This window comes from Hyla sarda, chromosome 7 (genome assembly GCF_029499605.1).
Source record: "Hyla sarda isolate aHylSar1 chromosome 7, aHylSar1.hap1, whole genome shotgun sequence".
Classification (NCBI taxonomy): domain Eukaryota; kingdom Metazoa; phylum Chordata; class Amphibia; order Anura; family Hylidae; genus Hyla; species Hyla sarda.
Window position 1 is genome coordinate 177,289,798 of NC_079195.1, and position 26,038 is coordinate 177,315,835.

The window sequence follows — 26,038 nt, forward strand, 5'->3', positions numbered from 1 at the left end:
AAGTAATAAAAAAAAAAAAAAAAAAAAACTACTCAAGTTGAAAATAAAATCCATTTCACATGGTGGCTATAAACCCCACAAAAGAAATACCTCATGTCGCTTGCTGATATACTGCAGGAGGGACTCCGAAATGGCTGCTCTACAGGGTAAAATACGCGTCCTCTGTGGCGGTAAGTTCTGTGTAAAAGGCGCTGTGAACAGCTGATTTCAACATTTGAGCCAAAATTACTAACAACTTGCACCAAAGGATAAATTTGGTTCATGTCCACGAAAACCAAAGTGAAAAAAAAAGGGTAAAAAGAAACTGTCAACAGGCAAAATTGATAAATCCCCCCCCCCTATGTGCTCATACTGGCAGCACAGGGATAGGGAATAAAGAGACGAGGCAATGGCAGCTAGACAAGTAGCAGATGTCCTGGGTCAGCACTTGAAATCCAGGATGGTTGGGAGGTTTGTACAACTACATAAGGTTCCACACAGGTAAAACATAATGACATATACCGTATTTTTCGCCGTATAAGACGCACTTTTTCTTATGTATGTGCGTCTTATACGGCAAATACACATTAAAACCCTGTCATATCACGGCGGTCCCTGCGGCCATCAACGGCCGGCACCCGCGGCTAATACAGGACATCCCCGATCGCGGTGATGCCCTGTATTAACCCTTCAGATCAAAGCTGACCGCCGCGTCTGAAGCGAAAGTGAAACTTCCCCCGGCTGCTCAGTCGGGCTGTTCGGGACCACCGCGGTGAAATCGCGGCGTCCCAAACAGCTAACAGGACACCGGGAGGGACCTTACCTGCCTCCTTGGTGTCCGATCGGCGAATGACTGCTCCGTGCCGGGATCCCCTGCATGGCTGGCGCGCTCCTTTGTTGTCATCACGTCGTCGTGCACGCCATCCCATCATCCAGTAAGAGCGGCGTGCTTAGCGACGTGATGTCGGCGATGGAGAGCGAGGATACCGGGCAGTAGAGACATTCCGGAGCGACGGGGACGAGGCGACAGCGATGGAGGGCGACATCCAGGGCAGCGGTTTTGGGTCCGGACCGGCAGGGACACGTGAGTATTAACTCCTATACCAGTGGTCTTCAACCTGTGGACCTACAGATGTTGCAAAACTACAACTCCTGGCATGCCCGGACAGCCAACGGCTGTCCGGGCATGCTGGGAGTTGTAGTTTTGCAACATCTGGAGGTCCGCAGGTTGAAGATCACTGTCCTATACTTTACATTGTATTTGGTTCAGAATCCTTTTTTTTCTAGCTTTTCCTCCTTTAAAATTGGGTGCGTCTTATATGCTGGAGCGTCTTATATGGCGAAAAATACGGTAACAGACATTACTCTCCCAGGGTCAGGTCTCTGATTAGATCACCAGCCTATCATTGTGTGGAAACATAGGAGGAAATTCTCCATTGAAGTGGGTAATGTCCCTATTACATGCGTTGATGTGCACTGTAATGAGCGCGGTTATTGAAGATGGGCGCTTGGGTACTGAGCCTGTTACAAAGCTTGACTACCGCAAGAGTGATTATTTGGGGGTCATGAAAATCAGGCCTTTTCTTAGAAACCTATACATTGTGTGAACATGGCCCAACTTACAAGTGCAGATCTCTCGTAAATTGGAGCAATGTCCAAGGAGGGCCATGTCAATGATCAATGGGATCGTTCCACAATTTGTCAGCCACATATCCCCTATTACAGAGGAAGATGTGTGGCTGTTTGTTTCTGATATGCCAAAAAAAAAAAGTGTGAATTCGGGTAGAAAACAGACATGGTGCACATCTACAATCTTGTATAATGATCTGATTGCTTCTCAGCATAATATCAAAAACTAACAGGTTGTTAGTAAACGTTTTTGATCAAAAAGTACAAGCCCACTCGCCACGTCAAGGTCACCTATTTAGAGTGGGTCCCTAACGTCCCTAACATAAAATGGCGTAGCACTGGGCGGCGACTACCACCGCCGCGACACCAGTGCCCACGGGGGGGGGGAAATGACCCACTGGCAGAGTGGCCCCAATGCCACTCAAACCAGTCTATGGGTCGCACCTCCCCACAGACACGGCGCCACGGCAGCAACGGACGCCACACAGCACCACACCAGTGTGAACAAGGTGTAATAGCTCACTTACCATGCTCTCCCAATCAGACTGGGAGGCTGCTAGGAAAGAAATGGCCCTTGTGTAGCTAACTACTACTTATATAGGGTTGGACTGAGGGGGTGGGGAAGAAACAAATCAGAAACAAAGCCATGAGCCAGTGGATGAGTATTTGCTCCTAAAAGGGGCTGTCACACCCCCTCCCATAGACTTGCATTGAGGGGGCGGGGTGTGACATCATGAGAGGGTGGGGCTATGACTTCATGAGCTTCCGGCTCCAGCATTCGGAACAGGTTGTTCCAAACGTGGAGCAGCAGAGTACCCCTTTAACTGACTGACAGCTTGCCCTCAGGCCCTATTCAATGGAGTAGGAACCTAAGTCTCAAAGTAGGAACATCCAATTACAAGAGAGGAAATGTAATCTACAGCGGTCAAAGGTTCGATGCCCATAAACTCAAACATTTTTCTGTTCATGTGACAGTATATTGCCTGTGCTCTGCTCCATTTATTTTTCTTTTTCTTTAAAGGGATCACTAAGAACTATTCTACTTGTACACCGAGTACCCTTACCTGCCCTGATGAGATTTGTGATGCCGTGGAGAGGAAAGATCAATCAATCTGCCCACAGGACTGCACAAGTATGTCTTCTTATTCTTCTAATACTTATTGTAGTGTCACTTGTCCAGTCTTTTTCTTAAAGGGAATGTGTCGCCTAGATTTTTTTCCTGATTAAAGGCAGATACTAAAACATATTCTTTTTTTCTAATCTTCTTCTATTTTTTCTATTTTCTGTAATTTTTTTTTCATTTACTTTTTTTTGTACATTATTATGGGGGATGCCATCTTTCCAGAGGTATTTTTAACAGCATTTAGTGATGTGCTTTACTGCAGGATCCCTGGATCATAGAAAGCAATAGACAGGACCTGTCCCAATTCACCTTTTCAGAGGTCATTCTACAGGGGGGGGGGGGGGGGGTGTTGATCTCTTTTGTGAATGGAGGTGGATCCAGTGTTATCTCTTTACTGGTGTCACCTTTCACTGTGCTCTTGAGAAGAAAGAAAATGATCTCATCTTAGTTTTAGCCCTGGATTTTCAAGATTATTATAAAATTATAGATAGAAGAAAGAAAACTATAAGAAAAATTCTAAAGAAAGTCTTAAAAAATATGGTTGACATAAAATTCTGATTAAAAAATCAGTCATTTTCTAATAACACCTTCCCTTTAAACAATGAGCTGTACAAAGTGGGGACAAAAAAAAATGTGAAGACATTTTCTCTGCTTTTATGGCTCCTATTCAACCTTAAAGGGGTACTCCATTGGAAAACTTTTTTTTTTAATCAACTGGTTCCAGAAAGTTAAATGGATTTGTAAATTACATCTATTTAAAAATCTCTTAATTTTCCATTATTTATCAGCTGCTGTATACTACAGAGAAAGTTCTTTTCTTTTTGAATTTCCTTTCTGCCTGACCACAGTGCTCTCTGCTCACCCTGTCCCTGTTCCATTTCAGGAACTGTCCAGAGTACAAGCAAATCCCCATAGCAAACCTATCCTGCTCCGGACAGTTCCTAAAATGGACAGAGGTGTCAGCAGAGAGCACTGTGGTCAGACAGAAATGAAATTCAAAAAGAAAAGAACTTCATGTGGAGTATACAGCAGCTGATAAGTACTGAAAGAATAAAGATTTTTAATTAGAAGCAATTTACAAATCTGTTTAACTTTCTGGCACCCCTTTAAATATGAACTGGGATGGAAAATGCAGGTGAATGGCATGATCAGCTTTGTCCATTTACTACATTCACGTAGATCTGGCTGCTGTCTATTACAGGCATTTGCATAGTTAAAGTACTACTAACTCACATGCTGCCATTAGAGGAAAGTAGTAAAAGTCAATTGTGACCAAAACATTCGTGGAGAATAAAGGAAGCAAGGAATGTCCAATGACAATGCTGTTCATGAATATGAGCCATAAGTGTTCGCAGCCAAAACTCTTGCCTGTGCACAACGCAGCACTGTGGCTTTCTGTGAGTTGCAGTCAGCTTGGATTCCGCATCAATAAAATTGTGTTTAATGCTTGTGTGAACATACCCTCAGAAGAGCAGATGCCTTGAAATAGCCTTAGATCACCATAGGATCAGTACAACCTCTGAAGACCGGAGGGGTAACTGAAGGCTCATGTGCTCCAATGTAAAACTTTAGCTTCTTCCCCCTCCCCCATGAAACTTCTCTTGATGGCTGCAGCCAGTCTGTAATTTTCAACTGCATCACTAGTGTGCTGCGCAGTCTGCAACCGGAGCATTGTTCCCTCTAAGCTAGGCAATACAGAGAAGTGCTATTATACTGTAAAGTCCCCAAATAATTAAAGGAGATATACCATGCAAAAAAAAAATATCCCCTATCCTTTTGGAAGTTTTACATCACAGGATCCGACAGCTGGGACCCCTGCGATCTCCTGTATGGGGCCCCGACTCCCGCATGTGAGCGTGATGTGCAGACCCCCTCACGAAGCGGCGGCCAACATGCCCCCGGCATCGTCTTTTGGATGGAGGATACATTTTTCAGCATGATACTTCTTTTTTAAGTATAGTTAGACAAAAGACAAAATAGGAAACCTGCTACTGGGATTAAAGGGGTTTTCCAGAGAGGGAGGGGTTTTTGACGTGGCTTGGGCTGCAGTGAAAGTAATAAAGAAGTATAATAATTTGGCCCAATCCCTGTCGCTGCCGGTTTTATAAGATTACCCAGACCAGCACAATCATTGGTTAAGTAGGCAGTTTGCAAGAACCAGAAAAAGGAGAGGAGCAGCAGGGACTAGGACCTCAGGAAAAGGACCAGGGCTGGGATCAGGCTGGGAAAGTATATTTCTTTCTTACTTTGACAGCAGCCTGAACCACTGGTTAAAAACCCGCTCTGTCTGGAAAACCCCTTTAAATAGTATGCAAGTTTACTGTTATTGTGTATGGCTCTAATGATCTAGAGCAGTGAAGAGGCTAATGAATTTATATCCCTAGTGACCTTGGGTTGTAAAAGGGTTCATATCAGAATTCTTGGTGGAGGGTAGTGGAAGGCTTAATTCAGTATACTTGGGGTCCAGTAGTAACTCACCACTCCAGAAAGGTAATGTCTGGTTTCCTCTGTGTTTTAATCATAGAGATTAATGCAGGGAGGGTATATAGAGGACTGTGCAGCTGTAAGTATAAGGCTAAACAGTTTTCTCTATGAGCAGTAGAGCAATTCAGGAGGGCTCTGCCTGATCATTAGAGAAAAGGCAACTTTAGTGTGCTGAGGGAGACCTGTAAGCCCAACCGGCTTAGGGGCCTGGTCACAACTGCGACTGCTGCAACCCTATATCTACACCACTGTCAGACACTGCAGTCGTATTACAACTTAAAGCAACTGGAACAGCAGACTACAAAGTATGGTTGAAACTGTAGAGATCAACAATTCCTCTGGTTATATTTTCATATTTGATAAGAATGTCCCCCTATCAAGTATTATATCTTCTTGTTACCCATAAACTCATAGGGGAAGATTTATCAAAACCTGTCCAGAGGAAACGTTGCTGAGTTGCCCATAGCAACCAATCGGATCGCTTCTTTCATTTTTGAAAAGGCATCTGAGAAATAAAAGAAGCGATCTGATTGGTTGCTATGGGCAACTCCTCTACAAAGGTTTTGATAAATCTCCCTATTAGAGACTTTTTTTTTTTTTTTACCCTACATGTATAATCATGTCATTCTACATTATCAACCATGTACACTATGGTAGCAGATCCATTCTTTAAAGGGTTTTGTTGTTTTTTTTTTTTTTTTTTTTGATGCAGAGTTAGAGGTCATTGGTGGATATGAGAGAAATCAAACTGGAATAAAAGCAGGTTACGGTACCTGTTACTGCCTCCTCCCTGACAAATGCTTCTGCGAGAAAAATATAGAGGAGGGTAAGAAATTTATTTACCACCTTTTTTTACCTTTTAAACTGAATGGGGGAGATTTATCGAAACCTGTTAGTGGTGCAGTTGCCTATAGCAACCATTCAGATTGTTTCTTTCATTTTTAGAGAGACGTGGGAAAAATGAAAGACGCAATCTGATTGGTTGCTATGGGCAACTGCACCACTCTTCCTCTAGACATGTTTTAATAAATCTCCCCAAATATTACTAAATACAGCCTGTATTATACAAGTGTGCATATTTCCCAGCTGAGATTTTCCAGAAAAATAAGTAAAAAAAAAAAAAAAATGTGATAAATTATATTTGACTAATATTTGCTATTTCTTTTACAGTCCAGCTGTGTGATGAAGCTTGTAAAACGGTTATCGCATGTGGAGTTTTCCTATCTTTTATCATCTCTGTGCTGTTGTCCTCATACTTTATTCACCGCTATCACAAAAACTCACCAAAGCCCCCTATAGCTTCTGCTGAGATGACTTTCCGCCGACCTGCCCAGTCTTACCCAATCAGCTACTCCTCAACTAATGCTCGACGACCATCTCTAGATTCTATGGAAAACCAAGTCTCAGTGGATACATTTAAAATACCAGTGAGTTCTTGAGCCCAATGTTAGATTATTTGTTTAATATTATATTTTCATATCCACCAGTCAATCATCTACCAATTATCCATGGCAATTTACCCAGCGTAAGGTGCTCAATCAGTTTTCTTCTGCTCGTGTATGTTTAGATTTTTTTGGGATAGTGATTGTGGTTATTTAAGGTGGAAAGCTTTGACATATTGGTTTAGGTGTTATGGTCAGAATCTGGGGTTCAGGTTAGTCTTCCACATATTGGTGGTTCTACCAGGACCTCACCTACAGAAATGTGGAAACATGGCTACAGTAAGGCTAGGATTCCATTGAGATTTTTGCAATGCTTTTTTTTAAGCTTAAAAACGCCTTTGTGTGGAATTTGCCTTTTATTGCCCCTTTTGGCGTATTTTTTTTTCTAAATTTGTTGGGTATTAAAAAAAAAGGATGCAGTAGGGATGGGAAAAAAAAGTTATTTTTTAGAACAACATTTTAATACATTTTAATAATGTGTGTGTGTTTCACTTTTTTTTTCAATCTATTTTTTTTACAAACTGTTCCATGGTGGGAGTTATAGTACCTGTACTAATAGACAGATCGCCCCGGGTGTTACTCCTGACACCCGATGCAATCATCCGTAATATAGCAGAGATGAGAAGCGACTCTATACAGCGCTCACATCTCTGTACTATATTCCGGCCAGTGATGTGAATAGAACATCACTCAGATTTTCTGCCCAGAGTGGTGATTGGCCGGATGGTTGCAGCCAATCACCGCTCTCAGCGGGAAATATGAATGAGTGATGTTCTATTCATATCACTGACCGGAGTATAGTGCAGAGATGCGAGTGCAGGAGAAAGCTGCTCCATCTCTGCAATTGATAGGACGATCACATCGGGTGTCAGGAGTGATACCCGCTGTGATATGTCCTTAACAGCAGGTACTACTACTCCCAACATGGAGAACACTCTGCTCCATGCTGGGAGCTGTAGTACCTGCATTAATAGACAGATCGCAGCGAGTGTCACTCCTGACACCCGCTGTAATCTTCCTGTATAATAACAAAACGGGGGACGCTGTTTTTTTAAAGGTAACCTTACAGACAGAACATGCTGCTGTTGCTAAGGGCAGCACAATATAGACAGGCATGCCATTTCCAGCGGTCTGTCGCTTCTGCAAGTAAGTGCTGTATGTAAGTTTGACTAAACTACTGTACAGTGAGAGAGGAGTTCAGCATATTTATTAGGCACCACTTCCCTGCCCATCTGCCGATGACTGACAGGCTTCACTCTATGTACGTAGAATGGGAGAATCTGGATGGATACGACAGATTCATCACTTGCCGCACTGGGCGCATACTGCAAACTTCAACATGTACTATGTATCTGCATATGAAAGACCACTGGAAACAGCATGTCCGCATGGTAAGGGGGTGGACATGCTGTTTCCAGCGGTCTTTCATATGCAGATACATAGTACATGTTGAAGTCTGCAGTATGCGCCCAGTGAAAAACACACACACGCTACATTTTTATTATTATCTGCTACATTTTTAGTGCCCTGCCCGCCCACATAAATTGATCCTTGTTTAAAAATTAATAAAAATTTCATTATTAAAAAGAAAAGCATAAGTTTCCTTAAAGGTGTACTCCACCTCTAGACATCTTATCCCCAATCCAAATAATAGGGGATAAGATGTCTGATCGCGGGGGTCCCGCCGCTGGGGACCCCCGCAATATAGCATGCGGCACCCACCTGTTTCTGCTTCGGAAGCGCTGGAGGGTCTGGGTCCCTTTTACCGGAACGGAAGTCCGTGACGTCACGCCCCACCCCCTCAATGCAAGTCTATGGGAGTGAGTCGTGACGTCACGGACTTCCGTTCCGGTGGTCGGGACCCAGACCCTCCAGCAATTCCGGAGCAGAAAGAAGAATAAAAATCACTGGCAAAAATGCCAAAGTTAAAACCAACATGGCGTTTTTCTTGGCCTTTTTGCTCTCCCATAGACTTCTATGGGAGGAAAACGCCACGATTTCTGTGCAAAAAACGCCAATCTAGGATTTGGAGGGCGTTTTTGAAAACCAGCCTCTGCACCCAAAATAGCTAAAAAAAACGCCCCAAAGAAAAAAAAAAAAGCCAAACTGAAAAACGCCAAGTGGATCTGGCATTCTGCAGTTTACTATTGCAGCTAACATCTGAAAAAACGCAGTGCGGAAAAAATGGGCATTTTTTTATGGCAATTTTATGTGAAAATCCTCAGTGGAATTTCAGCCTTAGGATGAGGAAAAAAAGTGAAGCTTGACTAAAGAATCTAAAAGGGGCCTTTTAAGGACTTCCAAGAAAGGTTGTAGCTCTCTAAGCCAGCGTTTACAAGATTTTTATTGGAAAATGTTGTAGTTTATTTTTATTTATTGTTTTACATTTTTTTTCATGTATTTAACTAAAATTTAAGTATTGATTAAAGGGGTTGTCCCATTTCCTTACAACCATCTTTTTCAGCTTCTCTGGCCTGTTTTCAGGGGCTGGAGGTGATTAGGAAAGCCAAAAGCAGCCAAAGCTGGAAGTTAAGCAATAACTTCCATTTTAATGGGAGTTACACAAACCATAATGCCTAAAGTAACATAAACAGAGTTCCAAAGAGGCCAGGGGAAACAGGCTGTTGTACACAGGCCAAATGAGCCTGAAAAGCCAGAAGTAAGGAGATTGGACAAACCCTTAAGTAATAATGTGTTCATCAAACTTAAAAAAATTGCCAAATAGATTATTTTTTCTTTGTCTTTTATTTAAAGGAGGATCCAAAGTGGGAATTTCCAAGGAAAAACTTGGTTCTTGGCAAAACCCTTGGTGAAGGAGAGTTTGGGAAAGTGGTTAAGGCGACGGCATTTAGGTTGAAAGGAAAAGCCGGGTATACCACAGTGGCTGTCAAAATGTTAAAAGGTAATTACAGAAAATCATGGTCCCATTTTCTTACATAACATTCTACAATGACTGATACTTACTTGTCCTTGCTCCCACACTGTGTGTGGTCCTTGTGGGGTGCTGCCTGGAGTGACCCTTTGCTACTATGACCTGTTCAGACCTATACCTCTCCTTTCTGCTTTTCCCTTTTCGTTTACTGACTGTGCCTTGACATTATCGTTTGGTTTTGACTTGGCCTTTCTGAGCCTGTTAACTTACTGAGTGTAGGTGCCATCGCCCAGTTGGGGGTCACCACTTTGGCAGATTATTCAAGTAGGTAGGGGCGAGTTCTGGACTGCATGGTTTATTATCTACAGCGACACCCACCTAACAACTACTTATTTCTCTTGTATGCTTTTGTGGTATCAAATGCCATGAGATTTGTACAGTTTCAACTATGTTATAATTGGCAACTAATGCACTAATACTAAATAGTCCCTGATTCCAATGGCGTTTATACTTGTTACCCTGTCAAATTCCCCCCCCCCCACACACACACCTATCTTGACCCCAATGTATAATGTTCACTATCTTTATTGCTGTCTAGCTACAATTAAAAAAAAGGTAGCAATTACTTTGAATCAAAAACATATAGGTTTGAATGTAAGGCTAAGGGAGTATGATTCACCCCCCACCCCCTTCCCTAGTTTCCTAGTCAACTAGTATGCTATTCAAGGAAAGATACAGATTGGGGGGAGAGCAAAGGTTGGCTCTATCCATGATGCTTATTGGTTGCGACAAGCTGCTAAGCTTGAAGCTATGTAGTAAAGTAAAAAAAATAATAATAATAAATAAAAAAAATAAAATAAAAGACAGATGGGGGTGTGCCTAGTGCATTAACTCAATAACTAGGATCCCCTTAGAATAGCAAGGGGGGAGAATAAAATGCAAGTATGTGAGAGGATGGGCAAGCGTGCTTGTAGATAATAGCCGCTCACCTTAAGCAAGTGGTATAACTCTCATATCACCCCACTAAATTGGGGGTATCAGGAAGCAACAGCTGCTGGCCTTGAGGTCCCAGGAGATGGTGAAACCAATCCTGCAATAAACAGGGGAGAAGAGCAAAGAAAAAGGATCTCACTTGGTAGGCGCTGCTGTGTAGTTGCCAGGAGAGATGGAATCCAAACATGGAAAGAGGTATGGTAAACCAAAGGTTTTATTGAAGATGGTAGCAGTTAAAATAAAAAAAACAATAAAAGTAGCTGCAGAATAGGATGGCGCGTTTCGGAGGAACACCTGCCTCAGATCAGTATTGTACAGTAACAAACATTGCAGGCGCATATAGGGAGTAAAAAGGCGCCAATGTTGCTGGGAGGAGACTTAAAATACACATAATGCGTTACAAAGTATATAAAACATCATCATTTTGAATAGGAAGTTGAAAGTGATTGCTGTTTCAATATTATGAATAATGTTTACAGCGGCAGGTAGTGGCCAGAGGCGAGACCGATCACTAGCTGTAATGTGAATATGCAGCTGCGGTGGCCGCATCTCTGTGGAAGCCATCGTTAGGACGTGTTGCCAGGTAGGGAATCACATGATTCTAATTGGCCAGTGAGAAGCCGTGGGCGGAGTCGTGAGCCGTGCTGTGTGTGGTGCTGCGGGGATGTCAATAGGAGTGCTGTCAGCGCTGTCTACACAGCTTCTGACAGCGCTCCTATTGACATCTCCCCAGCACGGCTCACGACTCTGCCCACAGCTTCTCACTGGCCAAATAGAATCGTGTGATTCCTTACCTGGCAACACGTCCTAACGATGGCTTCGGCAGAGAGGCAGCGCCGCAGCTGCATATTCACATTACAGCTAGCGATCGGTCCCGCCTCTGGCCTCTACCAGCCGCTGTAAACATTATTCATAATATTGAAACAGCAATCACTTTCAACTTCCTATTCAAAATGATGTTTTATATACTTTGTAACGCATTGTGTGTATTTTTTTTAAACAGGCTTTGAATGTGCCAAGTCTCCTCCCAGCAACATTGGCGCCTTTTTACTGCCTATATATGCTTGCAATGTTTGTTACTGTACAATACTGATCTGAGGAAGGAGGAAGGTGTTCTTTTGAAACGCGTCATCCTATTCTGCAGCTACAGTGACCCCCCGACTTACGATGGCCCCGACATATGATCATTTCAACATACGTTGGCCTCTCAGAGCCCATCGTATGTTGAAGGCAGCATCGACATATGATGCTGCTGTGTGTCGGGGTCATCGTACAAACAGCTATCTGACAGCGCTGACAACTTCAGCAACTGACAGATAGTTGTTTAATGTGCCCCGTTCTGCCTCCTGTTACTCACATGCTGCCCTGCTAACTCACGCAGGCTTCCACTGTGAGCTCCGTGTAAGCCCCCCCCCCAGTGCAGCCATAGCCAATAGCCTGCAGCATCTTGCTGCAGGCATCCAATGAGCTGCTGGCTGCCCTCCCCTTCCTTTCCTATAGAGCTGTAGTCGGCAGGATCGTAATGGAGGACATTCTGTCCCCCCTGAAGGTATTTAAAGAACTGTACAGTACTGTATGCGATGTCACACATCACATACAATACATATACACACTATACACCCCATACATCAATGTTTCCCTATCAGTGTGCCTCCAGCTGTTGCAAAACTATAACTTCCAGCATGCCCAGACAGTCAATGGCTGTACATGCATGCTGGGAGTTGTAGTTGTGCAACAGCTGGAGGCACCCTGGTTTGTTAAACACTCCCCATACACTCAACATACAATGGTCATCCCAGAACCAATTAGCAGTTTCCCATAGAGATATGGATTCAACATACAATGGTTCCGAGGCCCCAGAACCAATTACCATTTTTACATAGACATATGTACTCGACATATGATGGTCTCAACATATGATGGTTCTCCTGGAACCAATTATTATCATATGATGAGGGACCACTGTACTTTTATTGTTTTTGTATTTTAACTGCTACTATCTTCAATAAAACCTTTCGGTTTACCATACCACGTTTCCAAGTTTGGATTCCTTCTCTCCTGGCAACTACACAGCAGCGCCTACCAAGTGAGATCCTTTTTCTTCGCTCTGGGCTGGGATTATGTATTAAATGGGAGATCATTTGGAATGACTGATGTTTAAAAGGACTTGAGAGTCTTAGTTAACAGTAAATTTAGCTGTAGTGACCAGTGTTGGGCAGCTGCTGCCAAGGCAAATAAAATCATGGGGTTCATCAATAGGGGCATAGATGCCCACGACAAGGAAATAATTCTACCGCTGTATAAATCACTAGTCAGACCACACATAGAATAATGTGTACAGTACTGGGCACCAGTTTACAAGAAATATATAGTGGAGCTGGAGAGGGTTTAAAGACGGGCAACCAGGGTAATACGGGGAATGGGAGGACTACAGTACACAGATTATCAGAATTAAGGTTATTTAGTTTAGAAAAAAGAAGGCTTAGGGAAGACCTAATAACCATGTATAAATATATCAGGGGACAATACAGAGATCTCTCCCATGATCTATTTATACCGAGGACTGTATCTATAACAAGGGGGCATCCTCTACGTCTAAAGGAAAGAAGGTTTCTTTACTGTAAGAGCAGTGAGACTGTGGAATTCTCTGCCTGAGGAGGTGGTCATGGTGAACTCTGTAAAAGAATTTAAAAGGGGTCTGGATGCATTTTTGGAGAATAATAACATTACAGGTTATGGATTCTAGATCTATAGGGACAGAACGTTGATCCAGGGATTTATTCTGATGCCATATTTGGAGTCGGGAAGGAATTTTTACCTCTAGTATGAGGGTTTTTGTCTTCCTCTGGATCAACTCAGTAGGGACTCATTAGGGTTATGGGTTGAACTTGATGGACTCTGGTCTTTTTTCGACCTTATGAACTATGTTACTATGTTCTCCACTAAGCTTGAAGCTAGGCGCTACTGATGCCATGCTTAGTCTGTATTAATCCTAATGTAATATTTCACCAGCCAGGCTTTTGATCCCCTAGGAGAACTGATCTCCTACATGAAAAATAATATAAAAGAAACCTGAATTTGGCTATCATATCTTTTCACAGAAAGCGCCTCCCAGAGTGAACTACGGGATCTTCTTTCTGAATTCAACCTCTTAAAACAGGTTAACCATCCACATGTCATCAAATTATATGGAGCTTGTACACAGGATGGTAAGTACATCTATTCATTGATCACTCAACTGTATTCTTCTGTTAGATCAGTTTATTATGTATCTTCACAAAGTACTAGCTTATTTTTAAAATTCTGTAAATATATGTGGTTTGACACAAGGAGACTTGAGTAGCCAGAGAGGTGCTGTGCAGCAAGGTCAGGGAGCAGCCACCCAGGAACAAGCTGTTGGTGAAAAAGAGAATAAGATACTTTGCTACTACTGCTGGGCTAGTGTGGCTGTAGGCAGGGCGACACAGCTCGCACCAGGTATATGTAATTTGTATTGCCTGACGTGCAGTCCGGGCGCCGGGCAGGTAACTTCTTCAGACATTTAGCGCTGCTTCGGGCAAGCAGCGCTAAATGCCGGTGTAATGAAGAAAACTGTGCACTGTAGCGGAATGTGACCCTCTGCACAGGGACACAGTTTTCTGCTTTGCAGGCTGCTCCCTCTAATTCCATTCCCACTACCCTCCCTCAACTGTGTCACATTCCGCTTCAGGGCACAGTTTTCTTCATTACACAGGGAGGTTTCACTTACCCCGCCCTCCTCTGCAACTCCGGTTGGCTGGCTGGCCTGAGTCTGAAGAGGGACGTCGCACATGTGACGTACCTCCGCAGACCCGCACAGGAGGACGTCAGTGACGTCACTCGTCAGGCCGATGCAGGAGAAAAGGGCAGCGCAGGACAGGTAAGTGTGTCTGTGTGTGTGTGTGCATGTGTGGGTGTCTGTCTGTGTGTGTGGGTGTGTGCGTGCATGTGTGGGTGTCTGTCTGTCTGTCTGTGTGTGTGTGTGCGTGAGTGCGTGTGGGGGGGGGGGGAAACCTGCTACTACCTAATGTGGGGAACCTGCTTCTACCTAATTTGGGGAACCTGCTTCTACCTAATTTGGGGAACCTGCTTCTACCTAATTTGGGGAACCTGCTTCTACCTAATTTGGGGAACCTGCTTCTACCTAATTTGGGGAACCTGCTTCTACCTAATTTGGGGAACCTGCTTCTACCTAATTTGGGGAACCTGCTTCTACCTAATTTGGGGAACCTGCTTCTACCTAATGTGGGGAACCTGCTTCTACCTAATGTGGGGAACCTGCTTCTACCTAATGTGGGGAACCTGCTTCTACCTAATGTGGGGAACCTGCTTCTACCTAATGTGGGGAACATGCTACTTCCTAATGTGGGGAACTATACTGCACCTAATGTGGGGAACTATACTGCACCTAATGTGGGGAATTATATTGCCAACCTAATGTGGAGAACTATACTGCACCTAATGTGGGGGAACTATACTGCACCTAATGTGGGGGAACTATACTATACCTACTGTGGGGGAACTATACTATACCTAATGTGGGGGAACTATACTGCAATTAATGTGGGGGAACTATACTGCATGTGATTAAGGGGAGCAGGGGACTGGTGAAGGGGTACATGGGATTGATTAAGGGGGCAGGGGACTTATTAGATATAAGAATATTTGTCAAATACTTTTTTCCTCTTTGTGTACGTTTATGGGGGGGGGGGGGTGCCACAAGGTTAGCTCGCACAGGGCGCCTGAACACCTAAGGTCGGCCCTGGCTGTAGGTAAGTTAGCTTTAAGAGAAAGAGACTAGTCGATATATTGAGGGACTTCAGGCCTACGATGAGTCCTATTCATGTACTGTAAGTCTAACACTGTGTGGACTGGTGGTGCTAAAAGGAACAGAAACAAAGTGTGTCTTTGGAGAATAGGGCAAGTATTGGAGAGTTGTCTCTGCTTCTGTGTAACACAAGGATACAAAGTAGTGAGCCTCCTGCTGTGCAAGATAGAGGAAGACTAGGATTTACTTTATTCTGCAACCATCAACTTACCATAGCCCCCCAAAACATAAACTGGAACTGTGTAAAGTATCTTGTGGCTTGAAATAAAACTCCTGTGTGCGCAGAGTATTATATGACATACAAGCTGCACATTTACAGCCGTGGGAATTTTAAAAACAGTGAAAAGTAGTGAGCACAAGGACTGGAAGAGACACAATTCATACTAAATAACTATGCAATCTCCCAAGTGGTGTATAGGAGGAGCAGGCTGTGGCAAGGGGTATCCTCCCTGAGGCCCACATTGGCAGAGCAAAGGCAATAACCAGCAGTCACTTTAACTCAACCCAATTTGGTAGAACCTTGGCAGGTTGCAGGGGGTCCGACTGCCGGGGCCCAACACGATCTACCGTACGGGGCCTAAGGCTCTTTGCCGAAATAGCGTGTTTCAACCACTGCATGATGCAGCGACAGATGCCCCCTCAATACATCTCTATGGCAGAGTAGACTGCCGAATGCAGCACTCTGGCTCTCTTATAGAGATGTATTGAGGTGGCGTGTCGGGCGCCGCATCATGCAGTCGTCGGACACTCCCCCTTGCCGCTGACTGCCAGAGCCCCGTATAGGAGATCGGGAGATAAGTTTTCATATCCCGGGTACTTCTTTGAGAGGAGCCCCCTTGCAAGCAAGCTTAGAATTCTAGAAAACTGCTTTTTATTAATGTAATCAAATGGTTTTATGTTACCTTGTATCTACCGTTTTATTAAAGCCCTTTTTACCATCTTTAATATTTACATTTGTGTTTTCTTTCCCCTGTTTCATTCAGGTCCTCTGCATCTTATAGTCGAGTATGCAAAGTACGGCTCTTTACGTAGTTTCCTGAGGGAAAGTCGCAAAGTAGGACCTAGTTCTGTAGGTGGTGACTCAAATCGTAACTCCAGCTATTTGGACAATCCTGATGAAAGAGCCCTGACTATGGGAGACCTCATTTCCTTTGCATGGCAAATATCCAGGGGAATGCAATATTTGGCAGAAATGAAGGTATGTAGAACTACTATATGATCATTTTCTTGAGGTAGCTACTCCAAAATATACCTTCAACATTGAGTGAGTCCATATTTTTTCATCTAAACGTTTGAAAAAATGCCATAAAGGAGTAATGTATGCTTCATGGAGCCTGAATGTTTAGCTATTACACATTTGACATTTATGTGTTAATTTATTTGATATAAAGAAAAATTCTTGATGGACATGGGGATTCCATAATTTTTTGTAAAGATTGTATATTTAACAGAAAAAAATAAAAAAGGAATAGGGGGTGGGAAGGTTTCAGAGATTTGGTGCTGTGTTGAATGGTAACCTATTGTTACAACTGTAGCAATTACTTTAAATCAGTTGCATATATAACAAATATCGTATATATCTATCTGTTATTTTACCAGCTTGTTCATCGAGATCTGGCGGCACGAAATGTCCTTGTGGCAGAAGGTCGTAAAATGAAAATCTCAGATTTTGGTCTCTCTCGAGATGTTTATGAAGAGGATTCGTATGTTAAGAGAAGCAAGGTAAACTCTTTGACACTTTTTTTTAATATTACACATGCTAGGACCACACATAAAAAACTGTACTATGCAGTAAATCATATCAGACCTAGATTGTGTTTGTCTTAAAGTGTATCTGTCATTAGCAAAAACTTATTATATAATGTAGATAATAACAATATATGTATATTTGTGATATACATTGGTTAAAAAAATTTGTATTTTGTTCCTGCAGCTATTGCTTGTGTGTCTCTATGAGGAGACCAAATACAGGAAGTGAGGGTGGACAGGCGGGGCTCTGTGCACGGAGGACAGGCGGGGCTCTGTGCACGGAGGTTCTGTGACACGCTCCCGACTCACACAGCAGGATGATGACAAGCCAGGAGCCTGCACAGAGCCTTGCCTTAATGTCCTGTATTTGGTTTTTTCACAGAGATACACATGCAATAGCTCCTGGGACAGCAAAATATACACATTCTTTAAAGGGGTACTCCGCTGGAAAAAAAATGTTTTGAATCAACTGGTGCCAGAAAGTTAAACAGATTTGTAAATTACTTCTATTAAAAAATCTTAATCCTTCCAATAGTTATTAGCGTCTGAAGTTTTCTGTCTAACTGCTCAATGATGATGTCACGTCCCGGGAGCTGTGCATGATGGGAGAATATCACCATAGGAACTGCACAGCTCACGGGACGGGAGTCATCAGAGAGCAGTTAGACAGAAAACAACAACTCAACTTCAGAAGCTAATAACTATTGGAAGGATTAAGATTTTTTAATAGAAGTAATTTACAAATCTGTTGAACTTTCCGGAGCCAGTTGATATATAAAAAAAAGTTTTGACCTGGAATACCCCTTTAACAGTACAATTACAGAATCAAGCCACAGCAAGTAAAAATAAAGGGGTCCAATGTTGCTGTCTTATTGCTATTATTTTTGGTACAAATTTGTTACTATGTATAAAAGATTATTTGCAATGAATAAGAGTGGACTAGGGGGTGCTTTTTAAAATATATTTAAAAAAATAATAATAATAATACTCCCTTTCCACAAGCTATTGTTCTGCAGCTCCTGCTCCCTGCTGCTGTAGACTGTTTCCTACTCTGAGCAGATTAGTTTTAATTTCCTTACACACATATATATATATATATATATATATATATATATATATATGTGTGTGTGTAAATGTGTATATAATTGTTTTTTTTTCTATTTATTTGTAATTACTACACTTTAAAAATCCCTGTCAATCCCCATGTCACACTAGAGCTAAGCTTACATACAGGTTTTTTCTGGTATATAATTATATTTATAATTTCTGGTATATAATATACATTTACCGTATATACTCGAGTATAAGCCGACCCGATTATAAGCCGAGACCCTTAATTTCAACCCAAAATCCCACGAAAAGTTATTGACTCGAGTATAAGCCTAGGGTGGGAAATATATCATCCCCCCCTGTCATCATCCAGACCCGTCATTAACATCCTCATCATCATCACCGCCTGTCATCATCCAGACCCTCATCATCATCACCTGTCATCATCCCCTTGTCATCATCCCCACCCCCCTTCATCATCCCCTTGTAATCATCCCACACACCCCCCCTTCATCATCCCCTTGTCATCATTCCACCCCCCTTCATCATCCCACACCCCCCTGGGAGTTGTAGTTTTGAAACCTCCGGAGGTCCGCAGGTTGAAGACCACTGCGGCCTTCGACATCATCCAGCCCCCTCTCACCCCCCTTTAGTTCTGTACAGTACTCGCCTCCGCTCGGCGCTGGTCCGGTGCTGCAGGGCTGTCCGGTGAGTAGGTCGTCCGGTGGGATAGTGGTTCCGGGCTGCTATTTTCACCGGGGGCGCCTCTTCTCCGCGCTTCGGGCCCAGAATAGAGGCGTTGCCTTGACAATGACGCAGAAGTACGTTGGCAATGAACGTACCTCTGCGTCGTTGTCAAGGCAACGTGACTATTCTGGGGCCGGGCCCGAAGCGCTTAGAAGAGGCCTCCCCGGTGAAGATAGCAGCCCGGAACCACTATCCCTCCGGACGACCTCCTCTCCGGACAGTCCTGCAGCACCGGACCAGCGCCGAGCGGAGGAGAGTACTGTACAGAACTAAAGGGGGTGAGAGGGGGCTGGATGATGTCGAAGGCCGCAGTGGTCTTCAACCTGCGGACCTCCGGAGGTTTGAAAACTACAACTCCCAGCAAGGAGTTGTAGTTTTGAAACCTCTCGAGGTCCGCAGGTTGAAGACCACTGCGGGTGGAGAGTTCACTCGAGTATAAGCCGAGGGGGGTGTTTTCAGCACGAAAAAATCGTGCTGAAAAACTCTGCTTATACTCGAGTATATACGGTATTTATTTATTTATTTTTTATGTTTTTTTTTTACTACTACTGCAGTTTTTTGAGCCAAACACCAAAGGAATGCGAAATAGAAAGGAAAGACTTATACCTCTCCTTCCCACTGGATCTACTTCTGACCTAAGGTTCAAAAACTGCAGTGGCAGTTTTCCAAATAACTCCAGGAAAAAACCTGTGTGGAAAACAATGATGACAGGGCATCTAAAAAGTTAAAGGGTTATTCCAGGCCAAAACTTTTTTTTATATATATCAACTGGCTCCGGAAAGTTAAACAGATTTGTAAATTACTTCTATTAAAAAATCTTAATCCTTTCAATAGTTATTAGCTTCTGAAGTTGAGTTGTTGTTTTCTGTTTAACTGCTCAATGATGATGTCACGTCCCGGGAGCTGTGCAGTTCCTATGGGGATAATTTCCCATCATGCACAGCCGGAACGTGACATCATCATTGAGCAGTTAGTCAGAAAACTTCAGAAGCTAATAACTATTGGAACGATTAAGATTTTTTAATAGAAGTAATTTACAAATCTGTTTAACTTTCCGGAGCCAGTTGATATATATAAAAAAAGGTTTTGCCTGGAATACCCCTTTAAGGTGGTTGGTCATCATACCCATCATAATGACCAATGTGACACCCCAAGTATACAGTATTTTGAAAATATGGTGGCGCTCTGAAAATATTTATTTTTAAGTTAGAGAATGCACGTACAATAGAAACAGTAAAATAAAAAGAATAATGCATTTATTTGCAGGATTTAACATCTTTAAAAAACTGATCAATAATAGAATGTGCCTGATTCAGAACTTGATTTTAGGAAAATTCTAATTCTGCATAATAAATTACATTTATTTTTCTTTTCCTTGATGCGTGAAAATATCAGAACTTGATAATTGAATTTGATTTATTTGGTTCTTAAAGTGAATTATTGGATACAGTGGTGTATAAGTAGCTTTTACCTCATATTAGAAATAAGAATGTAATAAATATGTTATTTATGACTTGGCAGAAGCGTTCCCAGGAACACTGGTCCAGTGGAGAAATGTGAGATCATTCTTTGTTAGCATTCAGTTCTCTATCTTTTCTATTGAATCCTGTGAACACATGATCATATGTTTTTGGCCACTTCTCTTATAAATTGTAAAACAAAAATAGAGAAACAGAAACATAGCCGCACATCCACAATTTGTACCCTGATCTACTTGCTTCTCACATAATTTCAAAAACTAACAGGTTGTTAGTATACATTTTGATCAAAAAGTACAAGCCCACTCGCCACCTCAAGGCCACCTATTCAGAGTGGGTCCCTAACCTAACACTGGCGTAGCGCAGGGCAGAGACCACCGCCTCCGAGACACCAGGCCCACAGGAGGAACGACCCAGTGACCAAGCAGCCCCACTGCTGCCCGACCAAGCCCCTGGCCCCAGGCCACTCAACCTCACACACCAAGCACCACAGTAACAATGACTGCCACAGAGCACCACACCAGTGTGAACACCTACCAAGTGCTCCATGCCAGAGGGCTGGGAGAATGCTAGGAGGAATGCTGGGCCAAAGGAGTGGAGTGCGGTCTATGAATTTATGCTGAGAAGCAAGTAGATCGAAATACAAATTGTGGATGTGCCGCTGTGTTTCTGTTTCTTTATTTTTGTTCTCTTATAAATTGTCTGCATCATCGCTTGCTAAAATCCTGGATGCCATGGGACAAATGATAAAGTGCCTTTTGTGCTAAATCTTAAATACTTTAAAGTTTTATATTTAATTATTTACTACGGTAGTTAAAATATTTTCATGTTTGATAATCCCCCCCTCTTCTCTAATTTCCAGGGAAGAATACCAGTGAAGTGGATGGCTATAGAATCCTTGTTTGACCACATATACACCACACAAAGTGATGTGTAAGTTTTTGATTTATCAGGACTTCCTAAAAATATTTTTTTAAATAATTTATTCTTCCTACATACAGCAAAGCAATAGCTGGGGTCGACTGATGGATCATAATGCAATCTTATCAGAACGACTTCAGCTCTGTTAAATATAGGTGGCCATACACCATCAATAGCTGTCAGTCCTAACAGCTATATTTCCATTCTTTTCATATAATAATGAACAGTAAGCACAGGCAAGTGTGACTGTGTGCTGAATGGAGAAGGGTAAGCCACTGTCAGACTGTTATAGAGGTGTTTTTCCCCCCATGAACAAAAACATTCTGCAGTCGAAAGCCAACATGTCTGATCCTTCTTTTCCCTGACTGAGAGTTGGAAGGCCGCCATATACAACCAGACAGCCAGATGGTCTCGCTGAAATTAGTGGGTTAACTCTTCTGTAATGTAAGTTGAGGATTTAGGGGGTATGCCCGAATTAGAAGCTATCCCCTATTATTACTATAGAGGATAACTAGCTGACTGTGGAGGTCCGACCTCTTGGACCCCAATGATCATGAAAACAGAGGTAATATGTCACTTTATTCATTTTGGAGGACATCTTACCTTGTTCTTGTGATCAATGGTGGTCAAATCCCCACTGATCAGCTAGTTATAACTAGCTAATTGTAAGATAACCCCCTTATAGGGTCACTCAGGTAGTCCTAATACAGACACATTTTAGCATCTGTAATATGTCCACAAGTCCCAGCTCAACTGCAGGTCTGATGACCCAAATTAGGGACATGTGCTGCTGTTAGTTTAGGTCATTAGGCCCATGGTCAGACTGGGATTTAAGGCCATATTTCTAGCCATCTTAATGAGGCATAAAGTAGAAAATAAGCTGACCTGAGCTAAAGCTTTTTGGCTCTTTACTAAGCATATGAGAAGCTTCTTTCATAAAATATTGGCAGTTCAAAGCCCAGAACCCTATTTGAAAAACCTGACGGGGGTCTATGATATACTAGAAGTTTTTTTTTATAACTAGTAGTACTGATTTATTTATGGCATTTCACCTTGTGCTGTCTTATGATAACAGGTGGTCCTTTGGGGTTCTTCTGTGGGAAATTGTTACCCTTGGTGGAAATCCATACCCAGGTATTGCTCCAGAGCGTCTCTTCAACCTCCTCAAAACTGGCTACAGGATGGAAAAGCCAGAGAATTGCAGTGATGAAATGTAAGTATGATGTACAATCAATAAGACATGTTACTAGTATAAGCTCAAGATTGAAAAAAAGATATTAAAGGACCTCCAAATTCATGGTTGAGTTGACTCCAAAATACATACTTGAAGCATAAAATGGGCTTCACAGCACACTCTATTGCTGATGTAAAGTGGTTCATTGAAGCACATTAATACAATCTCCATAAGAATTTTATTTGATTATTGCTAATAATTGTCCTATGAATTTTTAGGTACAATCTCATGCTGAAATGTTGGAAGCAGGAGCCCGATAAGAGGCCAACATTTGGTGAGATCAGTAAAGAGTTGGAGAAAATGATGGTGAAAAGCAGGGTGAGTGCAAAATTTAGTCTGCACCATAATGTTAATGCTGAATTATTTTTGTGTATATAGATGGATAGATAAAAATCAAGCTCTTTACGATATAAGGTTAGGTTAATACACAGAAGTTTGGTTAGTCACATTCATATGCATATACACAGTGTATGTATTTATGTACACTGATATACACACACAAAAACTCATGTATAATGACATATAGACTTAAACACTGCAGTCACTATCCTACTTCTCATACACTATGATACTTTAGGATAGTCAATATGGAGGCTGCAGAGTACAGGTGTGTGTGGGCGGCTGCACATCTTAGTTTTGTCCCCACATACACAGATATGCAGAGATATATAGAGGGATGCAAAAATACTTTACATGCACTAAAACAGTGTTTCCCAACCCAGTCCTCAAGGCACACCAACATTCCGGGTTTTTTCAGTTACTCCATTGGAATAGAACAGGGAAAAATTAAAATCCTGGACTGTTGGTGTGCCTTGAGGACTGGGTTGGGAAACACTGCACTAAAAGATAAAGTAGGATTTTTCAGCTAAGAATACCCCTTTCAATGTAGCTGTAAAATCATTTCTCTGACTGTATTCTCTTGAAATTCTTGACTTGGTGTAAAGGGCATAAAGGTTGTGTCATTGGGAATACTGAGAAGCACCAATTTTATCTTCCCATAAGCATGTATCTCACTGTATCCCCACCCCAAAATATATACCTCTACATATAAATAATACCACCATATTATGACTACTTAACATGGTATGCCCATAGACAGGCAAATCCAGTAGAGATCAGGTGTAGCTGGGGAATAAACAAGAATGAAATCCACATATGCCTTAGGACAGCCCCGATGACCATTATGGCAAGCACAATACCTCATATTGCAGCCACAAGGTGCCTTCATTGAGTTTGCTTAAATGCCAGATGAGTGGATGAAGTATATTTCTAGTAGACTGAGAAAAAGTACATCTAACAACACCTATAGAACCCAGAGCCACATCAATATTACTATCTTCGTCTTACTATATATTGCTGGCAGAATAAATAACATAATTGGTGCCACTATGCTGTTGATCAATTGACAAAGTAGTTAATAACCAATAGTAAATAACAAATTCATGGAAACTGCCCCTGTGCCAAGGCTTTGCATTACCACTGGTCAGCAGTGCTTTTGTCCTGATCATTTGTTTGTATTATGCTTTGATTATTGTATCGATTTTCTTGGAAGCATTTGTAACTTGCACTTTCTGGTCTGCATTTTAGGATTATTTGGACCTTGCTGCCTCTACTCCTGCAGACTCCATGCTCTATGATGATGGCCTTTCTGAAGAGGAGACACCTCTGGTGGACTGTAACAATGCCCCAATCCCCAGAACGCTTCCCTCAACTTGGATTGAAAACAAACTCTATGGTAGAATTTCCCATGCGTTTACTAGATTCTAGCTACGCTACCCAGTAGGACAAATGCCATCTATCTGAGCGTTAATAGAACTCTGCTTCTCAACAACCCCAGGGCTGTGTGTCTCTAAGAAATCAAACTTTGCTTTAAATGGCTGTTTAATTTCAAATTCTATTTATTTATTTGCTAAATTTTAATGCCAATGGTTAAATAATTTTGCAGCAGTGTTCAAAAGAAGCATAAGAAAATATTGTAGACATTTTCCATAAAACACATGCCTACAGTATAGCCAAGGAAATGATGTAGAAAGCTCTAATCCTAACTCATATCTGACATTGTATGGCGTAAACCAATGGCACTTAATATATAACTTACATACATATCTTGTTATATAAGGAGTAATATGGACAAAAGCTAGCCCATAAGAGCATCATCTACCATTTAGCGACCATACCATTATGTTCCTTGGCCTTGAAATCTGCTAGTGCAGCCAGTGAACAGTAAGGTCTCGGCATATTGTGCGCATAAGCTTATGCACCCAGTGGGGGAAATTTAATAAAACCCGTGCAGAGGAAAAGTTGACCAGTTGCCCATAGCAACCAATTATTTTGCTTCTTTAAAAAAAAATGTTTTTAACGTTATCTGGTTGCTATGGGCAATTGCTCCGCTCTTTCTCTACACAAGTCTCCCCTCAGATAACTATAACATTAATTTAGAAGCTCCGATAACATGAATATAATATTTGACACTAGTAAGCAATAAACTGCTTTTCCTAAGCTTGAATGTGGAAACAAATTGCATTCATATATTGATAAAGATAAGTCATTTGGTTAATATACATAGGGCATTAGTGTCAATTATCAAGAAAAACATTTCCTGATTTTGACCCAAAGCTTAATATTTCTATACAACTATATTAAGCCACAGTATGACCCAATAAGGAGGCACAAAAATAGTTTCTACAAAGCCTTTCTGACAGTAAATGCAGATCCTGGGTGCTATGGTATTAGTGCATAGTTGTATACAAAATACTCCAAAATTATTATCTTTTTATCAAAGGTAGAGCTCCTGAGCCCTAACATAGCATCTGTATCAGGGCCCCGCTCATACCATTTACAACTGATGTCTTCTTATTTGACCTCTCCATGTACCAGGACCCAGGTGTAACTGTCGCGTCTGTACCCTCTACAGCTACGCCTTTATCCTTGACCTTAGATATCTCACAGACCTGCTGTGCCGGTACCTAAAGCACAGATTGGAAGTTACCCTTTGTCATGTCAAAGGGCCACAGTAGAAAGTCTCCTAACCAACTTTTTGTCTTAGGCTATGTTCACACAAAGTATTTAAAGATATTTTTACAGATTTTACAGGAAAAAAAAATCTAAGGCAATGTTTTTTGGTCTATATTTTCAGCCTGCATTATTTCATGCAAAACAACAGAAAAAGTCTTTTGGTCCCTTTTTTTTTTAAGCTATTTTTTGCATTTCTATGAAATTTTTTTTTTTTCCACAAAGGTTCCCTTGGTTTTTTTTTTTCTTCCTAACAGCAAGTATTATGAAAACAGCCAAAGAAAAAACAAACAAAAAAAAAAACTGCAGCCAAAAAAGTATCTAGCAGTTCATATTACTCGCATAAATTTACAGCCAAAAATCTTACTGAATTAAATTGCCTACGGTTTTTCTATTAAATGTTATCATAAAATGTCTTTAAAAAATCATGTTTTTTTTCATCTGTTTTATTCAGTCATAAATTAGCTGTTTCTTCGTAT

General features: G+C 41.9%; 1 protein-coding gene across 20 annotated transcripts in view; it reads left to right on the plus strand.

Annotated features, from left to right (window-relative positions):
- The window catches only part of LOC130282764 (proto-oncogene tyrosine-protein kinase receptor Ret-like), a 597,601-nt gene extending 571,863 nt beyond the window's left edge, over nt 1-25,738 (plus strand). For all 20 annotated transcript variants that reach the window (XM_056531399.1, XM_056531400.1, XM_056531401.1 and 17 more), the window contains 11 exons: nt 2,630-2,740; nt 5,928-6,041; nt 6,386-6,642; nt 9,412-9,559; nt 13,624-13,731; nt 16,352-16,566; nt 16,968-17,090; nt 21,255-21,325; nt 22,389-22,526; nt 22,766-22,865; nt 24,135-25,738. In XM_056531399.1, the coding sequence (XP_056387374.1) occupies nt 2,630-2,740; nt 5,928-6,041; nt 6,386-6,642; nt 9,412-9,559; nt 13,624-13,731; nt 16,352-16,566; nt 16,968-17,090; nt 21,255-21,325; nt 22,389-22,526; nt 22,766-22,865; nt 24,135-24,314 (1,565 nt within the window). In that variant the 3' untranslated portion in view covers nt 24,315-25,738. The remainder of the gene's footprint in view (nt 1-2,629; nt 2,741-5,927; nt 6,042-6,385; nt 6,643-9,411; nt 9,560-13,623; nt 13,732-16,351; nt 16,567-16,967; nt 17,091-21,254; nt 21,326-22,388; nt 22,527-22,765; nt 22,866-24,134) is intronic.
- Nucleotides 25,739-26,038: the final 300 nt, after the last annotated feature.